Genomic DNA, 10,900 nt, shown 5'->3' with positions numbered 1-10,900 from the left:
CTCCTGCCACTAAGCCCACGATAGGGGATACGCTGGAGACTGAACGGGGCCCTGGCTGGTCTTCTGACTCAGTGCCAAGGGAGAGGCCAAGTTCCCTGAATGCTAAGAACTGTGAAGCTCACTGTCATGAAGGCAAAAGTGGCCTGGCTGGGGGCAGTGCTTCTGCCTTGGGTGTCTGTGGTCCCCAGGCTCTTAACCTAAATGCACCAGGAAATCTGCTTATGACTCAGGTAAGCAGACAGTCATTAGAAGCCCTTGGGTGGTGCCTGTGCGTGCTTAGAGGCCAGAACAACTGTCGGGGTGGTGGGCACAGGTAGACGGCCATCCCCATCCTCAGCTAGGGCTCCAGACTAATGAGGTCCCAGCCCCAGAGTCAGAGCAGGAAGACAGGCCCCAGCAGCCGTCTGGTGCAAACTTCTCATTGGCTGAAGGGGAATAGAAGCCTGAGGTCACACAGTGTCGTAGCAGAGCGAGGACTAGAGCCAGGGTGTCCTCCTCCAAGCTCCCCACATGGCCTCCTTCTGCTCTGGCCACCCCATTGTCACATGGGTCCAAGGTTGACCCCTGTCCCTAGGGCATGCCTGCGGCCCACAGGGGCTCATTCCCGGCCCCTGCCAAGCCTCCTGAGTGTCCGGCCTGACCTGGCCACTCAGAGGACGGAGCCCGGGTTGGAGGCTAGATGAGTGTCCTCCCACTCCAGCGTGGCCGTGAGTGGCAACTCCTATTGGGCAGGGGCTGGGAGATGAGCATCCCTAAGGGGCAGGGAAAGGGGGCCCATCCTATCTTGGGGTGACTAAGAGGCCCAGGGAGGTGGCTCACTCCTGGGCCGCCATCAGGCTTCCCAGGGAGAGCTCTGGCATCTGAAGACTGAGCTGTGGGTGCTAACCCGGCCTATTGCTTCCTAGCCATCCCTGAGTTCGCCACCTTTTGGGGCAGCAGACTTGATGGTGCTGGCTGAGCTGCTGGCCTGTGGTGCAAGCTGAGGGTGGCTGGGCCTGAAATGTGGGCATCCAGGTTTAGTGGGGCCCTCCTCATCCCCACTGGGGCCTGAAATCTCTCACCAGCCTATTCTAGTTCCTTCTGGCAGAAGCCAGGACCTATTTATAGACTTTGTCACTAACCCAAGTAACCAGTATTGGGTCTCCAAGGGTGACTAGGGGGTAAGGTGTCACCTTATGAGCCTCGGTATACCCATCTCTCAAATGGGGTCAAATGCCAGGTAAGGATGGATCAGGCAGGGGTAGGGGCTGGATCTGGGGAGGCTGCTGAGGCCCCATGAGTGCCAAGGGGCTGGTCAGGGGCCCCTGGTGGGACTCAAGCCAGGTTGGAGCCACCAGACTGGTTTATTGGACATCAGGGCTACTGCTGAGGAGTGGGTTGGGGGCTTGGTGCCCACCTCTAGCAGGGCAGAGCACAGAGCTGGTAGGTGGATGGGGTCACCAGGAAGGTAAAGACACCGTGGCCACTGGGGCGGGGCTGCCCAGCGGGCACTGAGAAGCTGAAGTGCTGCAGGAGGCTGGTGAAGAAGAGGAAGAGCTCCATGCAGGCGAGGGGCTCCCCAAGGCACAAGTGGTGGCCTGTGGGTGGGCATGGGGGCTCTCTGAGCCTGGGGGCCTGGGCTCCACCCCTCCAAGACTCCCTCAGGACAGGTAAGCAAACCGGGCACCCCACAGGTACCTGCTGAGAAGGGTATGAAGGCCTCCTGCTTGACGAAGCGGCCCTGGGCATCCAGGAAGTGCTCCAGGTGGAAGTGGAAGGGCTTCTTCCAGATGGTCTCGTCCTTCAGCACTGATGACAGGTTGGTGATGAGCGTCATCCCCTGGCAGGAAATGTCTGGCATGGGTGGGGTCTGGACCGCTGCGACCAAACACACATGGGCACACACCCTCTGCCTGGCACACACCTGGACTCTTCAAGTAACCCTCAGCCCAAGAAGCTTCTCGGCACCCTCCCTGTCCCCATGGCAGGGTAAGTGACTTGCCTCCCATGGGTGCCCTTACTGCCACCTGTCCCTTGGTGAACGAGCTCCTCCAACACCCTGTGACACGCTTTAGTTTGTCTTCCGTACCCGACTACGGGCTCTGAATGGACAGGGCCAGCCCTGCCTCTGCTCTCATCCTCACACCCACCCAGCCTGGGACATTTGGTACCTGTGGAAATGAGGATTGGGTGGCTTGGATTCCAGTCCTGACCCCACCTGGCCATGCCCACGTTGGGGCTACCAGGGGGCAGGTGGTGCTGAGCTGGGGTGAGGAGAGCCGCAGGCCTACCTTTGGGATGAGGAAGCCCTGAACTTCGATGTCATGGGATCTCATGTGGGGCAGGCCCAGTGGGATGATGTCCCCAAAGCGCTGCACCTCATGGACCACAGCCATGGTGAAGGCATGAGGGCCTGGTCCCCCATCTCTGGTCGCCTCACCTGCCCTATCACCTCATCGGTTTCCTGTTGGACACGTCCTGGAAAAGCAAGCAGCCTCACAGTGGCCAGACCCAAGGGCTGGGCTCTGACCTCCTCCTGACTCCTGTGTAGGGCTGTGCCCACTCGGAGGGGGAGGTCACTGTGACCTCTGCACAGAGCTGCTGCTGGTGGCCAAACCCAGCAAGCTCAGGGGCCTCAGGCTGCCCCTTTCCCCCCTCCCCATCCCACCTGGCCCCCGGGCTAGGCTCGCGCTGCCCATCTGAGTGCAGAGTCATGAGGCCAGCGTGGTCGAGGTGGTGACCATCCCGGCAGACAAGAGGTCAGACACCACCAGCCGCAGGTTCTCATCGCTGAAGCTGCTCTTGGGGTTCCCCTTGGCCTGGGCCACGCAGAGAAGGTAAGTGCAGGGACAGAGGGAGGAAGCCTCCACATGGCCTCCCACTCTGCTCCTGTCAGCCCAGGTGTCTGATCACGGGGTGATACACAGGCCTGCACTTGCCTCACGGGGCCCTCAACCCACCTCACCTTCTCCACCTCGTCCAAGAAGGCGTCAGGTCTCGGCGTGGCTGGGCCCGGTCCCGGGTCATCCTGTGCTCGGTGACCAGCTCATCAATCAGGGCCACGAAGGCCATCTGCCCCGGGAAGACCTTGGCAGCCAGCCCTGGGATACGCAGGAGCACAGGGATTGCTTCCAGCACCTGTGGGGGTCACAGCTTTGGGGCCCTGCGACCTTGTGGTGCTCAGGCTTTCACCTGGACCAGTCAGGTCCTAGCCTTCTCCAGGATGTCCCCACCGTTGACCTTGTTCCTCCCTAAGTGCAGGCCTTGCCCCTCTCTCCTGGCCCTGGGCCCAGAAAGATAAACCTAAAGTCTACCTCTCATGGGTGCCGGTGCCTTCCAATGAAGGAACCCTGCCTCCCCTAAGCCCGCTGACCCTCGCCCCGCCTCTCCCATCTGTGTTGTCTGTCATTTCCCCACTTCCAGGCCTTCTCCCTTGCAGTTTCCTCTCCCGGAATGCCCTTTCCTCCTCTGACCCTCTACGCAAATCCTCCTCCGGGGGAGGCCGTTTGCAGGACGGAGGCCTCCTCTATGAAGCTCCCTTCCCTCACCTGGCGCACGAAGCCAACCTCCTCCTTCAGTCCATCCTCCAATATGTCCAATAGCTTGAGGATGCGAAGGTCGTTGTACTCGAAGCGGCTCCCGAAGGTCAAGGAGGCGATCACGTTGCTCACCGCTTTGTTCAGGAGGGCGTTGGGGCTAAAGGGGCGTCCTGGGAGGGAACGGTGCAAGTCAGGGCGTCGCCTCCATCTCCTCTTCCCCAGCCTCTCCAAACCTGTTCCCTGTCCCTCAGCACCCACCGGCCTGATCGGCGAAGGTGGCACAGAGGCACTAGGCCTTCTCGGTCACCCACTGCTCCAGCGACTTCTTGCCCAGGCCGAAGTTGCGCAGGGTGGACAAGGAGAAGGGCCGCTGCTCGCGCCAGGCTTTCCCATAGCGCTCCAGGATCACTCCTGGGGGCGGAGCGGGCACGTGGGCGTGGCTCGGGTGTGTGCCGGCCCCGCCTTCTGCTCGCCCACAGCGCTGGCGGGCTCGCCAGTCCTCCTCGGCCCGCCCCTCCCGGTGCTCTGCTCACACAGCCCCGCCCCCTTTGGGGGCAGGCCTCGCCCCCCCGCTCCGCCCACACCAACCTCACCCTCCCCTCCCAAACAAATCCCGCCCACTTTGACACCCCTTCCAGCTGGGGACCGGTCCCACTCTGCCCGCCCGCATTGCTCGCCTTCTCTGCCCTGCTAGGGTCAGGTCTTGGCTCCAATTTTTACTTTGCCCACCGGGACCCCCTTTCCTCTTCGGGGAAGGTCCTGGCCCGCCCCTGCCCCGCCCACTCTGACTTTGTCCTCATTCCTGCCCACCCTGACCTCCCCTTCGTGCCCACTCTGGCCCTGGGCCGCCCTCTCTCCGTAAGGCCCCGCCCCCTGCCTCGCCCGCAGTCTTCCTCCCCCGTCCCTTGGTGCAGACTCCTTTCTCCTCCTGCTGCCCTTTCAAATTCGCTGGCTCTTCCCTGCACCAAATGTCCGCGACCCTGCCTCCGCCTGGCCCTGCAGGTATCGGGTCACTGCTGGCCCAGTCTCCGCCGGGACGCGGTCTGCCCCCTCCTCCGCTTGCCTTCCGAGCGCGGCCCGTAACCCAGGTGCTCGTAGACTGTCGCAGGTGGGCGGTCGGAGGTGTCCTGGCTGCGGTGCACCAGCGCCTCTCTCACAGCCGCCAGCCCGTTGAGCACGACGACGGGAGTCCAGACCTGCTGCAGGCTGAACACGTCCCCGAAGCGGCGCCGCAGCTGCAGGCCGAAGGTCGAGGGCGTTTGTCAAGCCCAGGCCCTGCCAGGCTGCGGGCCCAGCCTCGTGGCGTGAGCCCTCCGGGAACCCTGGGCCCCCACCAGGAGCGAGGGCGTGCAAAGATTTTATCCAGTCTTGTGAGCCTGGGGGTTAATTACATCCACCACAGTCGAGGACCTCAAGTTGGATCAGACCACCCAGCTATGACTGTGCAGAGGTCACCAAAGTTGTCAGTAGACCAAGTTAGCACCCCGTTTTACAGGTGAAGAAACAAATTCATAGAGGTTAGCAGTGAGGTCCAAGGTCTCACGGTGGCAAAAGATTTGAACCAGATCACTGTACCTCTCTCAACCTCAACTACCTGATTTAAACAGGGCTCAAGACCAGATTCCTCTCCCCCATTCTCGAGACCTTTCCTCCTGATGTAATCATAAGGGACTCAGGCTCACGTAATGTAAGAGCTGGCCAGCTGAATCCCCAGCCTGTTGCCAAGTCGTACTCCCCCACCCCCTGGCCTTTGCCCTCTTGGACCTCTGTTGGGAAAATCCAAACTGTTCTCGGGCCCTGAACAAATGCCCTCCCTCAGGAAGCCTCTCAAATCTGCCTCCTCCTCTTGGCCCAGTTCCTTTTCCAGCCTGTGACTTCCACCACCCACTGTCTGCTGCTAGGTGGGGTCCCTAGGACCTCCGCTGCCCACTTCCCACCCCCACCTTCCTCACCTGGCTAAAGCTGAGAAGTGGGTCCTGGAAGTTCACCTGCAGCAGGTTACCCAGCCCAGGCAGTGGCATGGGACCTGGTGGGTAGCGTGCGGCCCAACGTGAGTGCCGGTGCATCTGGTCCACCAAGAGCAGGAAGATGGCCACGGCCAGGGTCGCCAGTGTATCCCCAGTAAGCAGCATGGCTGCCTCAGTGTGCAGTGGGCTGCTCACCACATCAGACACCTAGGACTAGGCCAGGCAGGGCACCCTCACTGCACCTCCAGGGCTCAACCAGTCTGGGTCTTCTTTATAAAAGGAGCTGAGACTGGCCTTTGCCCTCTGCCCTGAGCCAACCTGCCAGGGAGAGTGTGCTGCCAGAGGGTGCAGGGAGGGGTCAGGGAAAGTCAGGTGCACAGATGGCCACTGTCCCTCCTGCCCTCTCCACGTGCTTAAGGAGGGTAGGGGGAGGACACAAGAAGTCCTCCCCTCCCCCTAGCCTGACTCCCCAGCTCTGTAAAGATTCCAAGGAAGAATCAGGGGTCTTCAGACTTGATCCTGCCACCCACCTGTCACTTCAGGCTCACACTCTAATGTGCTCACAGCCTCATCCCCAGAACATGTCCTCCCATGTATCACCTGCGTCCTCCTGAGCGGCCTTCACCTCCCAAGTTTGTTACTGGCCCTTGCCCAGTGCTGGAGGGAGGTCCTAATGATCAGAGGGACCACTGTAGGGGGATAAAGTTCTTGGTGTCCCCTCACTTCATACTAGTATGCTCAACACACACACAGAATCACACACTCATAAACCACACACACATTCACATACTGCCTACTCACATGCTCACATGCACACTTACACACCCACAAAGCCAGACACATTAACACATATGTACCACTTAACACGCTTGCACAGAGACCCAGCACCAAGTCCTCGTAGTTCTCAGGGGTTGCCTGGACCCAACCCACCTCCTCCCACCTCGAGGCTGCTCGCATTGATGCTGGGGACCTTCACCTGGCTGGCCGCTGGCTCAGCTTCCTTGGTTTCTGCCCGTTTCCACCTGGTTGTGGCCATGACAAGTTTGAATCTGGGGGTGGGGAGGCAGCAGGATTGTCTTCAGAGCTCCCTAGTCACATGACCAGCTGGTCTGATGGCCCAGAGACCCTTTCCTAAGTTTGTTACAGATTGGTCCTTGGACCTTCTAGCTCTTGTGGCCACCCAGGTGATGAATCTCCTACATGCCTGTACCCATTTCCTAACTTGGAGACATGTGAGGTGGGCACTTTACCTTGTTGACTGGACTGCCAGTAAGCTCAGGGTACTAGGGTGGCTTAGCATAGGCTGTGACTGTCCTCAGAGGAGTGGGCCTGCTTCCTCCTCCTTGATTTGTCCTTGAACATCAGCTGTTCAAACTCTAGAAGACAAGGGCATGGATACCAGATGGGGATGTAATTTTTTACACCCTCACAGGCCTGCTGAGGGCCACAAAGAATGGTCAGGCCTCTCCCTTTGCCGGCCTCCTCCCTCTCCATGGGTCCAGTCCACCCTGGCTCCAGCCCCACACCTTCCAATCCTGACTCTCTGGTCCCCTTCAGTGGCTCCAGTCCTCAACGAAATGTGCAAACCTTGGTACCACCCTGCACCAGTGTGTGCCACCTCCAGGCTGGAATTGTGGCATTTCCTGGGTAGGGGTCAAGCCCCCTCACTCATCCCAGGAGTATGTGAGGCAACCTCTCTTTCTGAAAACAGCTGGAGTATTCCAGGGTCCTGGAGGTGCTCACCCCTAGCTTAAGGAGAGCCTGGAGGAGGCACTCCCCACTCCCATACCCCGACACCCCCATTCCCTCCCTCCCATCTCACTCCCCAGTGGGGAGAGGACCAGGTTCTTCTCTGGGTGCAGGACAACACAGAGTGCTTGTGGCCTTCAGGTATTGGCTTTCAACATTTGCAATCCCTGGTCTGTGAAAGCTGCTCCTCCCCTTCCAGATTCCCACATCTCCACTCTCCTGCCAGGCCCAGGGCCAGAGGGTGTAGCTGGCTGGGGCCCGACTGGGCCTTCGTCAGTTTATCTGGCCTTTCCTGCATCTTGCCTTGGCCAAGGCTCGGGTTCTGTCCCACCCTGTCTGGATGCACCCTGTGCTGGGTGCTGCGTGCTGGGCTGGGCACTGGCAGCATGGCGGGAAGCCGACGGTGGGCCCCTGCTTCAAGGTGCTCACGACCAAGAGGAGTGGGAGCCAGAGAGCTGACCACCAGGCCAGCAGTGCAGGGATTGTGTTGAGGGTTGTGGGGACATTGACCCAGGCTGGAGCACACTTTCCAGGAAAACTTCCCAGAGGACTTCAGCTGGCTTGGCTCTGCAAGCCAAGGTGACCTGGCAGCGGGACTAAAGCACCAATGCAAAACAGCAGGACCGGGGCAACTTGAGGCTGGGGCTTTGCACGTCCGGCAGAGGACTGGATTGTGGGAAACCAGGGTTGCTGGGCCTCAAAGAGGCAGGGAGACCAGTTTTGAAGCCACTCAAAAGACTGAGAGGGTAAGACCCATGGGCACCCTGGGGTCTTCTCAGATCCAGCCTGTGGTCTTTCATCGGGGCTCAGACAGCCAGAGAATCAGGTGGTGTTCGTTGGGCTGGCAGGATGGTCCATCACAGGTTTGTCACAGCGGCCCTCGATAAATTGCATCTACCTTTTGTTTTGGATGTGTCATGCCCTCCCCAGTCACTCTAATGGACATACGAAGGGCAGTGACAGACACGCCTGTAATTCAGGCAGTGCCCTCTGTTACTGGGGGCCTATTGTCCAGGACAGGCCTTGAGGAAAACCTGTGATCGTGAGGCCAACGGCCTTTTTCAGTCATTGTGCACACTCACATGCCGGGCACTGCTGTTCACTCCCCATCCTCCCCACACCCTGTAAGGTAGGTGGCTTTATGGTCCCCAAGGCACTGGAGTCTCAGGGATCACGGGGTCAAAGTCACAGAGCACCATTAGGGTCTATCTCAAAACTCACGCTCTGAGCCACTGCTCTACAGTGGACAAACTTCTATGAGGGCCAGCATTTAAGTTACTGAAATTTATTATTTTAGAAACATACTCAGCCTGCCCTTGCTGGTTTCTGCTCTGGTGAAGCTGCTGGTGCTAGAGGGATGAACCCCCCATTCCCTCCCCTCTCCCAATCTGTGTCACAGGTGTTTGCCCGCGCAGGGAAGGCCCAACTGGACACTGCGACCTGAGACTGAGTCAGCAAGATGACGGACCACAAAGCGCCAGCCCCTGGGGACCCCAAGCACGGAGACCCAGCCCTGGGACCCCAACACGATGCGGAGCGAACACCTTGGAGAGAGCTCTAGAAAGCAAGTAGAGAGCTGCAGCGCCCAGAGAGGGCGCTGGAAAGTTGGTGGCATTTTGCTCGCTCCCCTCCCCCTCCCCCCGCGGCAGAAACCCTTCAACTCCCGCTCCCCCCGGGGGACAGAAGTGGGAGCTGGTATCTGACTCGCGGAACGGCCCGCTGGGATCCAGGTGGAGGGCCGGCCCGGCAGCCGGGGTGGGGGGCGGGGGGGGCGTGGCCGTGGAGCGCCACGGGCGGGCAGCGGGAGAGCGAGCAAGCTAGCGGGCGGGCGGAGGGCGGGCATGGCCGGCCCCTCCCGTAGTTTTCCGGGAACAGGGCTTTGGCTGGACAAGATGAAAAAGTTCCGGAGCTCGGCTGCGCAACAATACGAATATGCCTCACACTACTGAACAGTACACTTACCGGTTAAGATGGTAGTTTTGCTGTGTTTTTAAACCACAGCGTAAAAATTGCTTTAAAAAAATACATCACCACTGCACACCTATTAGAGTGGTCAACATCCAGGACACTGAGAACACCGAATGCGGACCAGGATGTGGAGCAGCAGGAAGTCTCATTCACTTCAAGGGAGAATGTAAAATGGTGCAGCCACTGTGGAAGACAGCTGGGCTGTTCCTTACAAAAAAACCTGTACACTGACATTTATAGCAGTTTTATTCATAATTGCCAAAACTTGGAGAAACCAAGATGTCTTTCAGTAGGTGAATGGATAAACTGTGGTATGTCCAGGCAATAGAATATTCTTCAGCACTAAAAAAGAAATGAGCTATCAAGCCATGAAAAGAGGAACCTTTCATGGAGGAGGAACCTTAAAGGCCTATTACCAAATGGAAGAAACCAATCTGAAAAGGCTGCATACTGTGTAACTCCAACTATATGACATTCTGGAAAAGGCAAAAACTATGGAGGCAGTGAACAATCAGTGGTTGCCAGGGCTCAGGGGAGGGAGGGATGAAGAGGGGGAGCACAGAGAATTTTTAGGGCAGTGAAACTACTCTGCATGGTACTATAATGGTGGATACATGTCATTAAACATTTGTCCAAACCCACAGAATGTACACCATCAAGAGTGAACCCTAACGTAAACTATGGGCTCTGGGGGACAGTGATGTGTCAAGTAAGTTCACCAGTCATAAAGAAAAAGCACCACTTTGGTGGGTAACGCTGATACTGGGGGAGGCTGTGCACGTGTGTGGGGGCAGAGCATACGAGGGAAACCGCCGTACCTTTTGCTTAACACTGCTGCTATGAACCTCAAGCTGCTCTAGAAAATACAGTGGTTAAAAAAATACACAGAGCTCAAAAGTGGCAGGAGTTGAAATGCACATGAACAGCTGAGGCTTCCTGCAGAACCGGGAAAGCTAGAGTCAGGAGTGGAGCCTGGAACAGCGCCACTCCCCAGTTAACAGTCATTTCAGTAGCCAGTTTGAGGAACCATCAGAAGTGCCTTACTCAGAGTATCATCAGCAAGTCAAAAGAGGACAGAAGAACAAAAGGCAAAATCATGAAGAACCACTTGCTGTCAGGAAAATATTTTCCTTAAGATGCGTATCTTCCAAGTTCTGTGGTTTAGTTCTCAACACCTGAAATCTATCCATTTCATTTGAACTGTGTTAATGCCAAGTCAAGACCAGATGGGAAGCCAAGGAGCTCAAAAAACTGTCATTTCTATGCAGGTTCCGTGGCCCACACAGCACACCCACCCACACAGCTCCATCCTGGCCGAGCAAAATTATAAATGGACCGCACTGCTTGCTGTAGCTATTATAACAAAATTAACCTGCCACTTCTGCAGCCTCAAATTGATGAGCACATAAGAACTCATTTATAATTGCTTACTTCTACTTCACAACATTCCTTCCAGTATTACTGTTCTCTAAAAATAAAGTCTGTTAACATTGCATTATTTTTTAATAACCTTTAAAATTAATGTCGATTGGAAATATGTCCTCATATCAACTTAAGCAATCTGGCTATCCCCATACGTAGCTGAGTTCCACCCTCGAGGGCGAGTGGCAGGAGTCCTCGGTTTGTTTCATTCCAGGCTCTGCTGCAAGGGCTGCTGGGTCTGCGGGAGGCCAGGACGGCTGGACCAGTGAGCTGGCA

General features: G+C 57.5%; 1 protein-coding gene across 1 annotated transcript; it reads right to left on the bottom strand.

Annotated features, from left to right (window-relative positions):
• Window positions 1-1,398: 1,398 nt before the first annotated feature.
• On the bottom strand, window positions 1,399-6,489 carry CYP2D6 (cytochrome P450 family 2 subfamily D member 6; the record flags this gene model as incomplete). The annotated part of the gene is given in 14 exon segments (XM_081250240.1): window positions 1,399-1,577; window positions 1,678-1,819; window positions 2,271-2,380; window positions 2,383-2,457; window positions 2,648-2,657; window positions 2,659-2,699; window positions 2,702-2,798; window positions 2,945-2,980; window positions 2,983-3,117; window positions 3,528-3,688; window positions 3,777-3,807; window positions 3,811-3,929; window positions 4,582-4,753; window positions 5,471-6,489. Coding segments are annotated over 14 exon segments (1,488 nt in total). The 5' UTR covers window positions 5,651-6,489.
• Window positions 6,490-10,900: the final 4,411 nt, after the last annotated feature.

This window comes from Mesoplodon bidens, assembly GCF_964165515.1.
Source record: "Mesoplodon bidens genome assembly, chromosome: 11".
NCBI lineage: Eukaryota > Metazoa > Chordata > Mammalia > Artiodactyla > Ziphiidae > Mesoplodon > Mesoplodon bidens.
The sequence above is the reverse complement of the archived record's forward strand: the minus strand, read 5'-3'. Positions and strand labels throughout refer to the sequence as shown.